A 20,459-nucleotide genomic window follows, 5' to 3' on the forward strand; every position below is an offset into this window, starting at 1 on the left:
AATTTTTACAAAAACTGTGACCTGTGTTACTATGTAGAGAATGAAGGAAACATTTTTTTTATTTTTTATTAATAGGAAGTTTATTCCATCAAATGTTTCCTGGTGTTGATCGGTGGAAGATTTTGTTAATTCAATTCCTCACATCAGATGATGTATCTGTCAGCTGTTATAAGAAAGACATTTTATTATAAGTGTAATAACACAGTGAATGTGGAGTGGGGATTGCTTGGTCTGAATGACGTTATTTCTCTTATGAGTCCCTGCGGGCTGTTCTGTGCTGACCTTGTGATTTTAGCTCCGCATTAGTCTCTTCCCTCCACCCTGTGCTAATGTTACACTCGTATCTACACTCTATGTCGTCTCATATAATGGGGCGATTATTTCAAGTTTTGAAAAGATGAGTACTATTCTTTTAATGCCCAAGCCTGATAAGCCCAGGTAGGCAGTAATTGGACCCTACATGTTCCACCATTTTCCTTTTGAAGGTGACTTGCGACACCCGTTGCTTAGATACAATGGTGACAGAATAAGGGGTAAAGTAAGAAGATTTTCTACCCATTTAGTAATGTGAGTCGGGCTTTTCGCCTGTCACATCTGATCTGTCCTAAGTATATGGAAGTGACAACATGACAAAGTAAGGCCTCATGCACACGACCGTGTTTTTGCGTCCGCAATTCCCCCGCAAATCCACGGGAGAATTGCGGACCCATTCATTTCTATGGGCCCATACACACTATCCGTGTTTTCACGGGTCTCCGCATGTCCGCACATCCGTGCCGCAGAAACTCCGGACATGTCCTATTATGGGCCGCAAATGCGGTGCGGACATGCCAATAGAAGTCAATGGGCCCGTGGAAATTGCGGATACACCGCCGTGTGTCATCCGCAGTTTGCGGATTTGCGGAAGTGTTGCTAGGCGACGACCGGGAATGACTTCTGTCGTCGTGAAGTCTGGAGACAGTGCATGAGAGCAGCAGAGAGCAGCAGAGAGCAGCATGGCTTCAATAAACGTTGAGAAACTAATCATCCTGGTCCAGCACAAGCCCTGTCTGTGGAATAAGCGGGTGGAAGAATATGCAGACAGGAATATGAAAGATCTTGCCTGGCAGGAGGTCTGCAGTGAGGTGCATCCTGAGTGGGAGAAGGCAACTAAAGTGCAAAAGAAGCGCATGGGTAAGTTTCACACCTTGATGCGGTTTCTGAGTACTCCTGTCATGTCATAATGACATGCCTGACGTTTTGATTGGTGGCGGTTGGATCACTGAAACACCCACCAATCGCTGAAATGAAGCTGCAGAAGTGCACGTGAGATTGTGGGGGTCTCATGGCTCTGAACAGCACCGATCAAAACGTGACATGTCACTATGAGGGTATGTTCCCACACACTAATTACGGACGTAATTCGGGGGTGTTTGACCTCTATTACGCACGCTAAATACGCCGCAATAGCGTTGACAAACATCTGCCCAGTGAAAGCAATGGGCTGACGTTTGTGTGTTCAAGCGGCGTGTATATTTACGCGTCAATAGACGCCCGCGTCAAAGAAGTGACCTGTCACTTCTTGTGCCATAATTGGAGCCGTTATTCATGGCCTCCTATGAAAATCAATTACGTCCGTAAAAGACGCTGCGTTAAAGCGCCAGCACATGCCTTTACGTCTGAAATTACGGGTGATGTTTTCTCCTGAAACCAGCAACGTCATTTCAGCCGTTACGGACGCTGTCGTGTGGGCACATGGAAAACGTGGCAAGTCTGCTGTAGTTTCTGCAACGTCGGAATTACCTGTCAAATATTCAAATGTAGGTGCAGATTTGTTTGCGGCATCATTTTCATATAATAAACCACATTTCCTAATATCTAGTAATGTACTCTTCTAAAATGTTGATCTGTGATTGGTTTATTTTATATCATAGTCGAAAACGTCAAAACACGCTGGAACACGTGCCGAGACCAATTAAAGCGTGAGATAAATGACAAGGGGAAGAGCGGAGACGGACGTCTGAAAAAAAAGCCATACATGTACACCAAACAACTTTCGTTTCTTCTTGATGTAATGCAGGTTGGCCCGTAAGTATTGCTTATATACTTTGACCATTGTAGTCTGCCCATGTAGCCAGTTGTGTAAGTACCGCTGTAGCAGCCGTAGCGACCGCTACGGGGACCGCGGCATGAGGGGACTCCACCATGTCCGGAGGCTCCGCTAGCAGCCGCTATGACGGCTACAGCGGGACGCAACTGAACACTACGGCTGAGCAGGGAGGTATCTCCCCGCTCTGACATTAAACAACAGACATGTATCCCCTAACCACTGAATCGGGGATACATGTGTGATCGCTGGCATTGACAGGGAGAACGGGGGACAGAAAGTACCCTGAACTTCTCCATCCCAAACCTCGTACTTTCGCCAGCTCCGTCAAAATGAATGGAGCCAAAGTCGTGCTTGTGCGCATACATAACCAGCGCTCCTTTCAATTTTTGGGAGATGTGCAGACGACAGAACTTAAGGGGACTTTCAGTCCCCCCTTCACCCTATCGCTGCCAGCGATAAGGCATGTATTTGTAGGACACACTATAGGTGGCATTTGTCCGGGGGGCGGGGAGGGGGGCCTGTATGGCGTTAGCGGCATACAGCCCCCTCACTAGATAACGCCGTACAGTCCCCCTATAGATAACGCCATATAGTACCCCGGTAGATAATGCCATACAGTGTACAGTGTGGGGCTGTATGGCGTTATCTACAGGGGTGGGGGCAGCAAAAAAGGCACTATCTACAAGGGGGGGGGGTTACACCCAGTGGAGGGATGGCCCCAGTCAAAAGTTTGCTATGCGGCCCTGTCTTTCCTAGTTAGGGCTCTGCATGTAGTGATGCATACATAGTGTATTTGCCCAGCTGTAGACATGACATTAAATTCCTACAAAAATTCCCTAACATTATGTTTTCATTTTCAAACAGAACCAAGGATAATCTGGAGGAAGAACAAGACTCTGATGAGACTCAAATTGAAGAGCCTGACGTAGCTTTGGGGACTGCTAGGTCCACTTCCACTCCTGTGACAGCGGAACCAACAACAATGGATAATCCAGTCTGTGCCGCGGACGAAGAAATTATCCCCCGAGGTAAACGTCGACGTTCTGCCAAAGGTCCAACACGTACAGAGCCAAGGCAGGAAGTCGACTTGCGTGTATTAGAGCACTTAGAGAAAAGAGCTACTGAAACTGAAGAGGGCACCTTCTGTCGCGCTCTCTCTAATATTCTTAAAAGAGTGCCAATTTCCAGACAGATAAGGTGCCAAACAGCACTAATGGAAGTCGTGGAAATATTTGCGACACATCCTGACCCACGTGCAATGCATCAGGCCATCGAGTTTCATAGACGGGGGTGTGATGCAAGCACCTTCAACTCTGTCCCTCCAGCACCTGCAGCAACCGCGCAAGGCATCCAGCATCCGTCATATGTAGACTCAATGCCGCTATTCAGTGACGATCGTTCAGTTTATGGCATGCCAGGACCTTCTCAGCAACAGTATGGGCACATGCAGCAGGGGGAGTGAGTTCCACGACCACATCATGAACCTGCACCTTCGCAATCCTTCTACAATTTATAATTTACTTATATAACATAGTTTTGGTAATGTTTGTTGACACTATTTTATGCAAGAAATAAAATAAGTTTATAGTTAATTATGTGTTTGTCTTTATTATTATTGCAAAACATAATGAGGTATTGGTCTGCATTTCTGCCAAATGCAAATAATCGCTTTTTTTTTTTTTTAATTAATAAAGAATTAAAAAAAAAAAAACAGAAATACATTAGCTCGCAACCCGCGTCAAGGGTCCTCATTCTCTTGCGAGTCCCTACTCTACTACTGCAACTTTAACTACTAACATTTGTAACATAAACCGGAAATACAACAGTCCCTCTCAAATTTTAATTTGGCAGACGAAGCACATCCCTTTGCCAAGGAACTGCTCCCTCAGGTGATACAAAATAGTCTGTATACAAATTACGGACTGCCAGTCCAGACACTCCAGGTCTTCTATGTGGTGTGTAGTCCAAAGGGATGTAATTAGTAGAGAAATGGTTCAGCTCTGCGTCCACTGCCGACTCATGAATCCTCAGAAAATTGTGGAGGACAACACACGCTTGTATAACCTTTGTCACATTTTCAGGATTCATCTGAATGGAGCTCTGGAACACACGCCACTTGCTGCTTAGAATTCCGAAGGCGCACTCCACATACCGTCTTGCACGTGTAAGGCGGTAGTTAAAAATGCGCCTCTGTTCATCTAAGCCACGCCTAGGGAATGGACGCATCAGGTGAGGGGACAGTCCGAAACCTTCATCACCCACAATGACAAAGGGTGCTGGTGGTCCTGTAGATCCTGGAAGCTGTCTAGGTTCCGGAAGGTCGAGCTGGTTAGATGCTAGCCGTTCACCCATTCTGGAAGCCCTGAAGATGCCAGCATCCGCAGAGCTTCCATAGGCCCCAATATCGACAATTATAAACCGATAGTCACTGTCAGCCAAGGCCAACAGCACCACCGAGAAAAACTGCTTATAATTGAAATACTGAGACCCTGAGTGAGCAGGCTTTTTTACGCGGATGTGCTTACCATCCAGCGCACCAACACAGTTGGGAAACTGTGCTGATTGGAAGAAGCCATCGGCAATCCGAATCCAGTCCTCTGGCTTGGGCTTTGGCATAACTGCTGCTCGAAGTTGCTGCCAGATGACTTCGCAGGTAAGCTTGACAATCTTCGAAATAGTGGAGCACCCCAGCAGAAACTGGAAATGTAGCGAGGCAAAGGAGTTGCCGGTAGCAAGAAATCTGTAAAAAAACATATATATCAAAATATGCACAGACAGGAAAAATATCTGCAACACGGTGGCAAGGCGGCAATATGAACAGGGGACAACTATACTAATATTGTTTGCAGGGTAGAGACATGTCGTAGAAGGGGATTTAGGTTTTCTTACCTCAGAGTGACCATCAGGCGTTCCTCTGGAGAAATGCAACGTCTCATGGTGGTGTCCTGGAAGATCAGTCCAGGACGAAGGTCCGCCAGCAGACAGTCAAAAGTTTGCACGGACATACGGCAGTAGCTGAGGAACTTGTCCGGGTGCTGCCGCAGGTCTGAGTACAGCATGTTAAAATGCCCCTTCCTAAGCCGTTGTGAGATAATGGGGTGAACCCAATATCTCCTCCTCCTCCTCGGTTCTTCGTCCAGCATTGGTGGTTGCTGTCCAAATCGCCTGGAGAGGAGCCAGTGCAGGAGTACATCATCCACATCATCAGAAGACATGTTCGCAGTGAGTAAAACTGACAAAAACCACAGCTATATCAGCAGCGCAATCTCACTGAACGCGCACAAAGCAAAGATCAGGGAAAATGCAGCAGGAAATGGCTCCAGAGCGATCATGTGACCTTCTAAAGGGGGTTTGACCAAGCTTTTGGCATCCTGTTTAAAAGTCCTTTTTTTTTTTTTTTTTTTTCATCCGCATTTTTGCGGATTACATACGGATGAACTGCGGACTACATACGGATGAACTGCGGATGACATTCCACGGAACACGGTCCTGGAATTTGCGGACCAGAATAACACCACGGTCGTGTGCATGAGGCCTAAAAGGGGACTTGTGTTGCCTCTTGGCGTGGTGTATTTAGAAGACCCTTTAGGATACAATTGTCAAAAGCCAAACTGTGTAGTGCCAAAGAGCAGACTTAATACATTTTCACATATTTAACAATTCAACTTTCCACTTAAAAAAGATAATATCTGTTCTGGACACAAAGTGTAATTTCTTTAATCTGGAATCCAAAACTCCCAGAACTGCAGGATAAGGCTTCGTTCACATCTGCGTCGGGACTCTGTTCATGGGTTCCGTCTGAGCGTTTTGTCAGGGGAACCCATGAACGGAATCCAAAGTTGCATCACCGTTGATTTCAGTGGTGATGGATCCGGTGCAAATGGTTTCCGTTTGTCGCCGTTGTGTAAGGCTGGGTTCACACGACCTATTTTCAGACGTAAACGAGGCGTATTATGCCTCGTTTTACGTCTGAAAATACGGCTACAATACGTCGGCAAACATCTGCCCATTCATTTGAATGGGTTTGCCGACGTACTGTGCAGACAACCTGTCATTTACGCGTCGTCATTTGACAGCTGTCAAACGACGACGCGTAAAAATACAGCCTCGTCAAAAGAAGTGCAGGACACTTATATACATTATATGCAGGACACTTCTTTCAGACGTAATTTGAGCCGTTCTTCATTGAACTCAATGAAGAGCAGCTCAAAATTTACGGCTGTCAGAGAAGACTCGCAAAATGCGAGGAGGAGCATTTACGACTGAAACGAGGCAGCTGTTTTCTCCTGTCTTTTCAGACTTAAATGCCTGCTATCGTGTGCACATACCCTAAGAGTTCCATTTTTTTTTTGACAGAATAAATAGTGCAGTCGACTACCGTATTGTTTCTGTCAAAACTACGGAACCTTTATACAACGGTGACAAACGGAAACCTATGGTTTACGTTGGTTTCAGTTTGGATTCCGTTCATGGGTTCCCCTGACAGAAAGCTCAGACGGAACCCATGAACGGAGTCCTGACGCAGATGTGAACGAAGCCTTATCTGGAATTCACTAGACCAGAAGCAGAAAACTGACCTGAGATTATGAGACTCTACTCATTGATAAACAATGTGATAACAGCAGATTTTATTTTGGACAGCCTTCCTATAGATTATTTACACTTCTAGTCCAGAATATTTGATAATCCTTGACATATTAATCATTGCCAAAAATGAAGCAGGACTGCTCACTTGTTCAGATCTCTCCGTATTTCTGAAAACCCACAAGTGTCACAGCCTGTCAGCGGTTTAGCCCATAAACTGAATCCCTATTCCTACTCACACTGACTGACAGGTACATGGTGGAGGAGATCTCCGGGGAACATGGTGTTTATAATTTGAGAAAGAAGACCAGACTTCAGCCACATAACATATCAGGTTTGACATACGCTTCCTGCTTGAGAAAGAATGGGTATTTGACCTATCTGGGAAAAAGTGCAGAACTTGCCCCAGAATCGGGGTGTAGTTGGTATGGGAAATCTTTTTCTCCAATGTGAATTTTTCATTTTTGGTTGGATATGGGTATTTGGGTAGTTGCTGAGTGTAAATATATACTTTTTGTAAGTTTCTATGCACATTGGATTAAAGAAAAAAGAAGTAAATGTAAGCAGCAGCAACCAAGGTTTAAAGTAATGTAACAGGGACTACCTGAATCCTATATGTACTATATTAGCTTTATTAGTATAGTTAATGTCTACCATTCTGTTTTTAAGGCCCAACATTTTTTGATAATTAATTTCATAATATATCTATAGAGTCCAGCTCATTTTTGATAAAAAAAAAAATTTGTCTGCCTGCAGCTACCACTAGGGGGAGCTAATTACTTAGAGATTGCAGTGAGCTCCTCAATAGTGCTGACCCAAGTTGTCACTATGTCAGTGTCACAGAAAGCAGGGAAAGCTTTGGAATGTCAAGGCTTGATGGGAGTTGTAGTTTCAGAATCATTAGAGATTCACTGGTTGGAGACCACAGATGGTTTATGAATACCTAAAATATGCTGCACCCAAGGCAACTGCCACTGCTGCTCATATGTTTGATGCATACATCCACTAAAATGAAACACCCCAGACACGAGTCACTGAAATATTTGTATATTTCCATATATTATAGTAGCCTGACACAGTCCACTCCATAAGATCTCTTCTAAATGACACACTTCTTGTGAAAGAAGAAGCTGCATGTGCGAACCTCTGCACATATGATTTGACAACTTTTGTCACAATTTTAAGGATTTATTTGTATACTGTGAGGACTTTATATAAAGACATTTTACTGATTGTAGTGCAACACTTTAACACTTTATAGTTGTGCAGTAAAAAATACCTATAATATGTAACGTCTTGAGTTGCAGATCCAGTCCACAGTGGCACTTTTTCCTCTGACCCAGCCAGGCATTATATAGGTCTAACATTAGAACATTCACTTATAGAATCTCTTTGAACAAAGCTGCAGAAAATACTATATATTTTTCTTTTCCATTATTCTAATTTAAGGGCTTTAAATACAAACGTAGATGTTTATAGGTCCCGTCCTGTATTCTCCCTGTATATTGAAACTATATGAAGCGGACACAAGAGATAGACAGGTACAGACACTTTTCATGTTGCAAGATATTCTCACATTATAAAGAATACAATAATAGAATTTTACTCTCTGAACAATATTCTCAATTCTTTGTCTTAACACAGTGCTCCATTGCTTTACTGATTCACCCCATCCACCTCCAATGGAAGCTTGTCCCATGATTTCATATATGGATTTGGTCCCCATGATACACAATCATATGGCACTCCATACAACCTGGATTTAGATATTTTTCTGCCCAGCACACTAACAGATTATATTTTGTGCTCATACATTGTAGCAATTTAGTATATGATGGGACAAGAAGCATCAAAATGATATTTCAATTCGTGCAATGGTTAAGCCTGATGCTGTTCTTTTTCCACTGAGAGGCACGGAGGATTGGCTATACAGCCAGGATGCAGGTTTCTCAGCAATCATTTGGTTGTGGCTGGTGATATATCAGAAGTTTATGAATTGTGCTGTGTGCAATGTTCGGTCTCTTGGTTTATCTGCTAGTTTCCTCAAACCTAGCAGTACCAATATTGCACTAAGGGTTAGGGTCCTCTTTGCTCCCTCCACCCTCTTTTGATTGTCAAGGTACAACTCATCGGACACATGGAATGTGGTCTTTCGGGTTCTGTTCACTATCTTGACCATGCAGGAGGCTCACGCCTCTGCACCTTCCTGTTCCAGTGTTGGGAAACTCCAGAGAGGGCGACTGCATCATTCTCCAACATGTGGGTCAGATAGCAGAAGATTGCTTGATGCTATGGAAGCTGACCCGTGTGGGTGATGTGGGAATGGACATTGCACGGGCTACTCGAGCACGGATTGAGTGTTTGTCCTGCCAGCGATGCCAACGCTTTCTGACTGCAGAACGTACCTAAAAAAACAAAAATGACACAAAATTGTTTCATATTTTAGTAGGGAATATAAATAAACAATGTCATATATTACAAGTGACACGTCACGATCCCTCTTACAATAGCGTGATTTACCCTTTGAGAAGTGCTACTAACCTTAAATTATCTTAGTTTGCCATAGAAAGGGAACATACTTAGAGCTGGACTGCTACAAAGAGTTGAAAGCACAGTTTGGGTGCAGTTTTCAGCGATCTTCAACAGTATTCTTCCAAGTTCTTACTTAACTTGGGACCCGAACTCCTTTCTTTCAATTCCCGTTGACTGGGCGACAACAGGAAGTGAAAGCCAGGAGGGCGCAGACCCCAAAGATCTCACAATCTGGGTTCTTAGCTAAGCTACATTTTAGGGTGTCAAGTTAATGAAAAATTGTACTCAAGGCATCTAAGGGCACAAACATTCAATATCTACAGGTTCTGGCCATGTATAATATATATATATCACTAGTGGTACCAATGGTACGAGCAAAAGTATACGTTCGGTTTCACACTAATGTACTTCTGCCTTATTTTAGTGTCTGCTTTACGGCCACAACAACCAAATCCCAATACTAAATTTACTGCACTGAATGTAAATAACCATAGAACCCTATAGTAATCTTAGTTTGGTCAAGTAAAAGCATGGAGAGTCTGGATAACTCAGCCCTAATAGGAACACGAAAATATGGCTGTATTACAAATAAATCAATCCAGCCTAACTAAGGTCATGCCTACTTTAATAAAAGGCGGTAAATGGGTAGAAATTTTTTGCAATGGGACAAATACCCACCTCACTATTTAGGAAGCAGTAGAAAACAGAAACAAAAAATCCCTGTAGAATAAAAGAAGCAAGAAATATTAGAAATGCAACAATGAAAGACTAGAAATAACAATATTTTGTCACCTTCTACTCATGTCTACCCAAAGATTTGCCATATGAAGTGGTGGCACTGCTGACTGGGCAAGTAGGCACTGCTGTCTGAATGCTTGTGCCAAGTGTATGCATCACTGACTCCACAGGGGTGTACTTATAGAGGGTGCATATGTTGTAGTTGCACCCGGGCCTTGGGGCAATAGGGGCCCATTGACATTCTGATACATCAGAGGACACCAGTGTTATATATACCATGTGATGGTGGATTCAGTTACAGATTTTGCATTGGAGCCCAGGAAGTTTAAGTTTTGCCTCTGTGGCTCACTATCAGTGCGCTGTATGCTTACTCATACCTGCCAACAGTCCCGTTGATTTGCGGGACTGTCATGCAAACCAGACCTTACAAGAAATCAGACCTTACAAGGGGCATGGCAAATTTGTATTCAAACTATTAAATGGCTGTTTTCGTGGAGTTTCTGGCCAGGGGTAAGGCTTAAAATGTCCTTGAATTTGGGATTTACATGTATCTAGCTATGCTTACTAATGGCTGAATGTCTTTGAGATGTGACAGCATTAATGAAAGCATAGCAGAAAATCTTCCCTCATTACCTGGAATGACTGCAAGAAGGAATTAAAATAGATAAACACAATTCTTGAGACTTCATCCTCTCCTGGAGTCACAAAGAAAAGCATGTAGGTGATTCCCAGAAGCGGCAGGAGGACAAGAGTTGCCTTGACTGCTTTCCTGTAGAGGAGACCGAAAAAAATCACATAATTTAGACACGACTCTCAAGAATAACTAAAAGGTGGAATCGATCGAACAAGAGAACAGACGACGGGTTAACTTACCTGTACTGGATGGTCTCAGACGTAGTTGATGCACGGAGTTTTGTCATCAGTATCCGCACAATGTTAAATAAAAATATAAAGTTTATCTACAAGAAAAGGACAATGGCCATTGTTACACCACGGATATCTGCAATGTGTCACCAGAATTATAACCTTGGCGACCGACCATTGTAGTTATTGTTCAGACTTAGTGTATGTTCATAAGGCTTATTTTCAGCCATTTTTTTTGGGCGTAAACGCCTCGAAAAGTCTGAAAAAGCGGAAGCAGAATGCCTCCAAACATCTGCTCATTGATTTCAATGGGAAAAAACACGTTTCGTTCCGAAGGTTTGAAAAAACGGTACGTAAAAAATGCTCTGTAAAAAGAAGTGCATGTCATTTCTTGAGCCGTTTTTGGAGATGGTTTTCATTGTGTCAATAGAAAAACAGCTCCAAAAACGGCCGCAAAAAAAGTCTCAAAAAATGTTTGTGTTTCAAAAACGGCAGAAAACCAGAGGCTGTTCTTCCTTGAAAACAGCTCCGTATTTTACAGCCGTTTTTCGTTTTGCTTGTGAACATACCCTTATTGTAACAACTTTTTGAGGTCTAATCCCAGACAAAACGCATGGGGTCATGTACGAAAATGGGACATATAAAACTTGCAATGCTTTTAAGTGCAGTTAGATTCAACCATTTTGCAAGTTACAGGTTAAAAATGAATCTGATTCGTTGCTATGGCCATTTTGCGCTAGTTTTTATACATGACCCATATTTTAAAGAGCCGTCCCTATGCTTAGGACTTAGTGCTTTACAGAGAAGCAATGGGAATCCTCAACTTTAATAGTAAAACTCATGCATGGATAGTGAGGGATGGGATAGATCTGATGAGTGCATTGTTATCATTTATAGTACAACCACTACATCAGCGACTTGGTGGCTCAGACTAACTTTGCAACATTTGGGGCTTAGTCATTTCTCTGAACACACCTGAATGCATTAAAGCTATGTGATAGACTCTAAATAAATTATAGATAGCTGTTTGTCTATGCCAGCTCAGAAATTACATTGCTTTGTGTCCTCACCAGAAGCACAAGGATGACAGGGCCTTGGTAGATAAAATCCGTGTACACTCCTGCCTTCTTCCCAAACCAGCACCTGGTGATAAATAAACACATGTGAACAATATATACACAATAAACATTGAGGCATATAGAATGCTCTGCAATAATAGTTGTTGTGTGTTGGTATAAAGAGCATTGGGAGGACAATGATGGCACTCGTGCCATTTGACCAGTGTCGGCAATAGTAGCAGCATTGGACTGGGGTACCTAAAACCCACCGGAGTAGTGATTATGAGGAACCACCCTCCAACTATAAACTATACAGAACAAATCCATGTCCCCTTTAAATGCATAATAAATCCTGTTGCTCTAATTGCACACACAGTTTATATCAATAATAAGAACTTCCAACATTTTTTTTAGCCAACGTACAACGCATTTGGAAGTCGTTCTGACCTCTTCATTAGGCACCTGATGAAGAGGCCAGAAAGACTTCTAAACGTGTCGTACCCTGGCTAAATAAACGTTTTTTATGATCTTAAGATCCCTCCGCTCCTTCTAACCTACCCATTAGATCCTGCTTTTTCCTACTTTTTTTCATTCGATGATCTCTCTTGGACTCAATATACAAGGTCTGCAGGTGAAGCAGCAACCACGCCAATCGGAGGACCAGCCGTCTACATAGAGTTGCACAACTCTAGTGATTGCAGCTCCCTCCATTATCCATTGTTTCCATCTTATTTATTTATATCATTAATAAGGACAACACATAGGGGCATTTATGAATTAACCAAAAAGGTGATAAAGTCTAGCAGCAAGCCCTTATGGGCCCTGTAGTGTATGGGTCCCCAGTACCTTGTCAGAGCCTGGGCCCACTAGGAAATCCCCAGGTTCTCGGGTAGTGGGCCAGTCCAACCCTGAATGATAGTCATTGGTGAGTCTAATTGAAAGGAGATACTGAATTCTACAGTATGAACGTAACATTCTACAATTAGATGAATATCCCAAACATTTCCTAGTATAAAGTATGTTATAGGGTTTTTTATTTTTATTTTATTGCTACTGTCAGAGGGCCTTCTGGTACTTTTAACAGTTAATGAAGCCAAGTCAATCATGGCTATCAATCAAATTCTATCTGACCCTCTGCCCGATCCTCACACACTTCTCCATATCTACTCAGTTTGCCTTCCCTACTCCTCCCAATCACTGATTCTTACTTCTCATTGTCATAGTAAAGCTTGCCAATGGCCCACGCCACAATGATGGGGAATGGTATGCCTGTAACGAAGAAAAATAATTAAATAAAAGCAATTGATCAGAACATTGATCCCATTGTACATTTTTACAATATTTCCAATATTTGACCTTTTAATCCCCCACCCACATCTAAATACAAAACCCTCTGTCCCATCGCTCTATTTACACCAAATCAGATGTTAATGACCTGACTTAGTATATTATTATTCTTATGATATATTTATTTGGAAAAAACCTTGGTGACTTGTATTAATGCATGACATCAATAATTATTCGAAGAGGACCTGTGACCTCTCCTGACATGTCTATTTTAGTAAATGCTTGTCTCCCCATTGAATAACCATTCTTGAGGATTTTCTTAGAACTCTTCTTTCTGCCATTTCTCTGTTATTCCTTCTAGAAATGTATATATAAATTTACTATTGGGTGTTACTAGTTGGGAGTGTGTCCATTGTCCAATCGGTGCTGGCAGAGTAAAACTGTGTAGGGACACGCCCCTTCAACAAGAGGAATGGAAACACTTAGCTGTCAATTTATTTATACATTTCTAGGAGGAATAACGGAGGAATGGCACAACGTTCTAAGAAAATAAGTACCAGAATTTGCTAAAACAGACATGTCGGAAGAGCTGAGAGATCCACTTTTAAAGGGTAGTCTACTTTGGACAATCTTTTTATTTGAGATGGGTCCGCTAACAATAAGCTGATCACAGGCTGTCTAGCTGCTGGGGCGCCTATTGATCATCTCTAATCTGCTTGGAAACCCGGCAGCATTTCCCCTGCGGCACCACCACAGTGGGGGTGAGGTATTACACAGTTCCCATTGAAATCAATGGGCAGTCCATGTAATGCATTGAAGTTCTAGGCCCTCCAGAGAGAGACACTCTTAGTAGTCATTCACCACTATGGCTAAAAGATTAGGGTCCTAAACAGTGGAACCCCCCCCCCCTATTCTAATTCAGAATTCCCTAATAGGGTATTTGAAAATGCATTTCTTAAACCCGACCACTTATTGATACTGTATATGTTGCATAAAAATAGTTTTTTTTACAAAATACTGATCAACTAGGCAGGATAAGAAAAGAAGGCTAACATCCAGTGTTACAATATGTTTACTAGAGCCATAATAGGCTGAGCAGCAAGATATATGAGAGTTTTACTATTTAAAGAGGCTCTGTCACCAGATTTTGCAACCCCTATCTGCTATTGCATCAGATAGGTGCTGCAATGTAGATTACAGTAACGTTTTTATTTTTAAAAAACGAGCATTTTTGGCCAAGTTATGACCATTTTTGTAGTTATGCAAATGAGGCTTGCAAAAGTCCAAGTGGGTGTGTTTAAAAGTAAAAGTCCAAGTGGGCGTGTATTATGTGCGTACATCGGGGCGTTTTTAATACTTTTACTAGCTGGGCGTTGTGTATAGAAGTATCATCCACTTCTCTTCAGAACGCCCAGCTTCTGGCAGTGCAGATCTGTGACGTCACTCACAGGTCCTGCATCGTGTCGGACACATCGGCACCAGAGGCTACAGTTGATTCTGCAGCAGCATCAGCGTTTGTAGGTAAGTAGCTACATCGACTTACCTGCTAACGCCGATGCTGCTGCAGAATCATCTGTAGCCTCTGGTGCCGGTGTCCCCGCTCGTCTGACACGATGCAGGACCTGTGAGTGACGTCACAGCATGATCTGGCAGAAGCTGGGCGTTCTGAAGAGAAGTGGATGATACTTCTCGTCAGAGCGCCCAGCTAGTAAAAGTATTAAAAACGCCCCGATGTACGCACATAATACACGCCCACTTGGACTTTTACTTTTAAACACACCCACTTGGACTTTTGCAAGCCTCATTTGCATAACTACAAAAATGGTCATAACTTGGCCAAAAATGCTCGTTTTTAAAAAATAAAAACGTTACTGTAATCTACATTGCAGCGCCGATCTGCTGCAATAGCAGATAGGGGTTGCAAAATCTGGTGACAGAGCCTCTTTAAATCAATCTTTTACATGGTTGCAATTGCATGATTGACGTGTGACAACGTTTCTTCCTTACTCTAGCTTGCATTCTTATGAATATTTGGTCAACTCACAACCCACAATTCCTCACATTTCACAATGACTCACACCAGCCAATGCAGATGAACATCCACTTGCGCAGTTTGTCAGTAGAGTAGGTCAGGACAATGGCCGTGTGCAGATAGCAACCCTCACCAAACATCCAGAAGAAGTTAGTGACATAAAAATAATTGTGAGCAATAGTGACCAGACGGCACCAAACCTAAGAAAAAGGAAAACGGCAGAATCAAAATTACTAATGAAGTAACCTACCACCAACATATCACCCTGTATAAAATAACACCAATTATTATTGGTGTAGTTGGGAGATAGAGTGTAATATTCACATATTATTCACTTTATATGCCCCAGTTCTATGTCCTTCTCAACCTTGAGTTAAGGAATATTGAATAAATTAACAATTAGGGTAGATTTATCCTTTAAAGGGATTTTCTGATTAAGGACTTGTATCGCATATCCACCAAAAATATACCATACCATGGCCACTGGGTGCCCATCAATCCCAAGAACTGAAGTATTCGAGCCCCGTTTCTTACAGTGAAAGTGATAAGGTTGGCCGGTCCCCATTTTCGATGTTTGTGTGACCACTCTCCATTAAAATCTATAGGAGTTGTAAAAACCAACATGTATGCAATAGACTTATATGGAAAATGGCCGCACATGTCCACTAGGAATGGGGACTGGCAGCTCCTGTTTTCGGAATCAGAAGCAGTCCCGACAGTTGGACTTCCACCAATCTGGTTTTTAAGACATCTCCAGTGTATAGCCTTTTAGTCGGAAACCCTCCCTTAAAGCGCATCGGTCAGATATTTATGCTGCCCTGTCTGAGGGCAGCATAGAGAAGTGACAGCCTCTGATTTCAGCGTGTTACTTACTTGTTCATGTTAACTGTTATTTTTGCGTGGCCAGAACTGCAAGTATGAGTCCAAGTATATTCATATATTCACGCTCTCCTCGCTCTCCAGCCCATGATTGACACATTTTTCCCTATGCACAGTAATACAGAGAAAAGTGTCAATCAGCGGAGTTCGGAAGAGGCGAGGGGAGCGTGAATATATAAATATACTTGCACTCACACTTGTAGCGCTGGCCATGCACTGGAAATATTAGTTCTAAATATGCAATAACTACTTAAAGAGGATCTGTGACTAGTTTAGTAATGCCCTATCTCTTAGCTAATCTAATAGTGCTAGTGAAAATCTGTCCCAAAAAGTTTATTATTTTAAAAGTTTTATGAGCTTTTCTCTAAATATGCAAATTAGGCTATACTAGAAAAGTGGGTGTTAACACCAGCGATTCTCCTGAGGTGGAGCCTCCTCACAGCCTCTGACGCTGTCCTATCAGCATGAAGCTGCTTCACACAGTGTGAGAGACTGAGGCTGGAGGGAAGGGAATCACTACAAACAGCCATATCTCTGGCTGCGGACCACCTAGAACAAGTGGGTCTGGTGGTATATGAAAGATGAGATTATAATCTTTCATGTGACACCAGGATCGCAGTTCTAGCTGTAAAACAACCAGAAACTATATGAAGCTGATTGGACAGTGTCATACAGATGAAGAAAGGAAGATGATCACAGCACCGGAGAGAATATTTGATGTAATATGATGGGTGCAAGCCTTTACAGGAACCTGATCCAAGGTTCCACAAATGGAACCAACAATTTTCAAGGAACAAGACAGCACATCCAAAAATAGGAATTTTATTTACCCACAAATGTGACGTTTCAGTCCAGCAGGACCCATGCTTGAGAAATGTCCTGCTGGACTGAAACGTCGCATTTGTGGGTAAATTAGTGTCATACAGATAACATTACAACGCCCAGAGTGAAAAGAAAGAGTCACCTCCCATTTGGCAAGTTTAGCCACATTAGCATATTTAGAAAAATGCTCATAAATTTGCAAATAAACATTTTGAAAAACAAATCACACTGTAGATATCCGCATCGTAGCCCCTATTCGATTAGTTAGGAGATAGGGATTTAATAAACTAGTGACAGATCCTCTTTAACATTACCTAATAAGTGACAGCAGTCTTATATCTGCGTCTGTCATTTCTTTATGCTACCCTCAGACAGGGCATCATAAGGGTATGTTCCCACAGTACTTTTTTTTTTTGCCAAAACCAGAATTGGATGCAGAAGCGCAGACCTTTATTTCTTCTGTTTAGGTTCCATTCCTGGTTTTGGCTTGAAAAATACTGGCAAAATCTACAGCAAATCTGCAATGTGTGAACAAGACCTTAATATCTGACCGATCCACTTTAATTATACATATATTGAAGATCAGGAAATTAAGCAAGAACATTGAAGAGGCTGTATGTGATTAAAACATGGCTGCTTTGTCAATATTCTATTGCAGCTCAGTCCCATTCATTAGAATTCTATTCACTCGCTTCCTCTCTATTGCCCAGCATGTTTTTGTCTGCCAACCTCTAGTCTCTGCATTCTGTGCTAGTGCCACCTGCAGCAACATGATGGGCAGCCAAAAAATGTGCCTCTGCAGGTTGTACATACTTGATTGCTGGGAAGAAGATTCTGCTCCTGCCACCTTTACACAAAATTGATATACAGTACATACAGGAAACCGCTGGCTCAGACAAAGCAGGCGCTGAGGAGACTCTCAGCAATATTACAATGGCAGTACTTTGCCAGAATGCACCAGTGTGAATAAAAAAAGAGCCAGACAGGCAGAAGTTACAGTATGCCATCAGCAGCTATTATATTAGCATGAAAATGCAGCCAGACAGTAACAGTAAAGTCTGGGTGAGGGTGAGACATAGACAGCTAAGAGATACCTATCACTGCAGTGCAGCAAAGATGTCACATTTAGAGGGCAGAGAACCATCTCCGAAGGTCAAGGTTACATACCACATTACTGTCATGGGCTTCATGGCTTAGTGTGAGCTGCATTACAAACCAGGTGATGTTACGAAGAATAAATGCAGTTATAAGGTTCCAATGTATGATGTTGCGCAGGCAACGAATACTCCTGAAATAGAAAGGAATAAAGCATAAGCTCTTTGACAAGTATGCAGTACGATGGATTAGATTGATCACTGGCCATAAATAGTACTTAGCCATTCATCGAATCTCAAGAGACAATGGAGAAGTCATGGGATCTCCATGGACAAGGCTGAATCATGTCTCCTGTGAGGTAATGGGCTGAGAGTCATTTAACCTGTGTGTTGCTGGCAGGTACCACGATTAGGATTGTACAGCATGTAAAAATCCGTTCTCCTCTCTGGCTTATAGATGACACACACCTTTACCGTTACCTTGTATTTTTTTTAAAGCGCGTGTGAAAAGGTTGCGTTTCGTTTAGTCTGCCATTTAAAGGCTATAAAGATAAAATAAACCTGGTGACCCTTCACCTCCCTACGTCTATCGTAAGGGTAATAATTAAGGAGGTGGAAATTGGGATAAAAAGGGAATTATTTCATTTGTTTGGATTTTGATCTATACACGCTATATGATGGTTCTCTTTTTGTATATGCTCTATTTGGGTAATGTGTATATATTGAATAATGCAATTCAGATATTTTTTTTGTACCTCTGAACCCTTTTATTAACTTCAAATAAACATTTTATAAATTTAAAAAAAAGGTGTAACGAGTACATTTATATTAAAAAAAAATCTTGTCTGATTCTACCATTTCGAGAAAGGTCTTTTGTTTGTTTTTTGGTAATTTAAGAGGTGGTTTTGTACAAATATGACGTTTTGTGCCTTTTTGCAAATTAAATGCTGTTGCAAAGGCTTTGTTGTACCCCTTGGCCCTTTGTGTCCATATTTGTATTTTTGTATTTTTATGCTGTGAAAAGCTGTATAATGTCCAATGGCAAAAAATATTTAGCAAATGAGACAGATTTCTCAATTTCTTCAGTTGCGAAAATATTTTTCCAATAGGCTTACATTGTACATGGTAAAAATACGCTGCATATATACAAGTCAATTACGCAACATGTGACTGCATCCTTATAGTCTGTCTCACTTGCTCACCGCCATATTGTTCTTTTTTATATTATGTTGTTAAATTATGGTTTGTGCTATCTTCCTCCATTTGATGGCTTTCAGGGATTGCTGGGAGTTGTAGTTTTGCAAACGCTGGAGAGCCACAGGTTGGAGACCACGGCCATTGTCATCAACCAACGTAATTTTTCATTATATCTTATACTGATCCTATCCGTAATGCTTACCTGAGTCTTAAGAAGAGAGTAAACGCCACCAGTAGAGCACACAAAGAGATGGAGTGTCCCAAGAAATTAATCACAATTGCTATGTGGTAATGAACCTTGCTCTTTTTCTAGAAGACAGAACACATCAATGAAATAATCACTGTTGGATCAGATCCCTGACACGGATGCTGCTGCATTAGGATGTGAAGAGATGAGTGGCCCTGAATTAAGTCTATAAGGGTCATTGACAGCCGCCATTAACAAGGCCCTGAGTGCTTTTGACGCTTCAAGGTTACATAAGAACAATCTGTTAAATAAATGGTTATGTAAGTTTGCTTGATTTTTGCATTCATTTACATACTCTTATTTGATGATTGGAAACACCGGATATTATAGAACTTAACCCAAGGTCAGTTACAGAACAATGCAGATCTGGACTGAATCAGAACATCATAGGAGAATCAACTATTTTATGCAATCGACATGAGAACGGTAGAATTGTAATATATAAAAGAAGGATGATTAGGTGATCAGATGCGGCCGCAGCATAGAGCTTCATTTAATACTTGGTATTCCTGAGTATGCAGTTAAAGACCCTTTAAATAAACAAAAACCTTATCTTCGGCTCTATATTTCCGTTCATGAGATGATGTGACCTGTACATGGCATTTCAGGGGTTTCAATGTGCTCATGAAGGTGCATTTATGGATGATACAAATGCTTGGAGACATCTGTGATACACATTGTTGGTCTCATTTCCTGAGGCAAAACCGTCATTACAGTAAATCAGCCATTAATGCCAATTTTAGCAGAGGACACCAGCCAGAAAATATGGGCGCATCTATTAATGATACAGACAGACCATCATTTCATTGACTGAGTGATCTCTTCTTCGGTATTATGAGTATTATTCACACAGATTCATATCAAAGGGACATGAGAACAGACAACAAATAACTAGTCATGTTACTTTAACTGGAAATTGCAGACATGTAGTTTTTTTCTGTAGTCACCTTTTTTTTTATAACACCCTGAGAGTGGCCATTTTAAAGTGATTCTTCACTTTTCAACACTTTCATCTCTTAATATATCTTTATAGGTG

The 20,459-nt window shown here is 41.8% G+C and overlaps 1 protein-coding gene across 1 annotated transcript in view; it reads right to left on the bottom strand.

The window, feature by feature from the left end:
- Positions 1–7,733: 7,733 nt before the first annotated feature.
- CRHR1 (corticotropin releasing hormone receptor 1) overlaps positions 7,734–20,459 on the bottom strand; it is a 94,934-nt gene continuing 82,208 nt past the window's right edge. The window contains exons 6-14 of the mRNA XM_075846996.1: positions 19,379–19,485; positions 18,053–18,173; positions 15,231–15,384; positions 13,074–13,134; positions 11,878–11,950; positions 10,817–10,902; positions 10,577–10,712; positions 9,884–9,925; positions 7,734–9,078 (exon numbers count right to left, since the gene is read on the bottom strand). Coding sequence (XP_075703111.1) covers positions 8,938–9,078; positions 9,884–9,925; positions 10,577–10,712; positions 10,817–10,902; positions 11,878–11,950; positions 13,074–13,134; positions 15,231–15,384; positions 18,053–18,173; positions 19,379–19,485 — 921 coding nt within the window. The 3' untranslated portion in view covers positions 7,734–8,937. The remainder of the gene's footprint in view (positions 9,079–9,883; positions 9,926–10,576; positions 10,713–10,816; positions 10,903–11,877; positions 11,951–13,073; positions 13,135–15,230; positions 15,385–18,052; positions 18,174–19,378; positions 19,486–20,459) is intronic.

This window comes from Rhinoderma darwinii, chromosome 13 (assembly GCF_050947455.1).
Source record: "Rhinoderma darwinii isolate aRhiDar2 chromosome 13, aRhiDar2.hap1, whole genome shotgun sequence".
Taxonomy (NCBI): domain Eukaryota; kingdom Metazoa; phylum Chordata; class Amphibia; order Anura; family Rhinodermatidae; genus Rhinoderma; species Rhinoderma darwinii.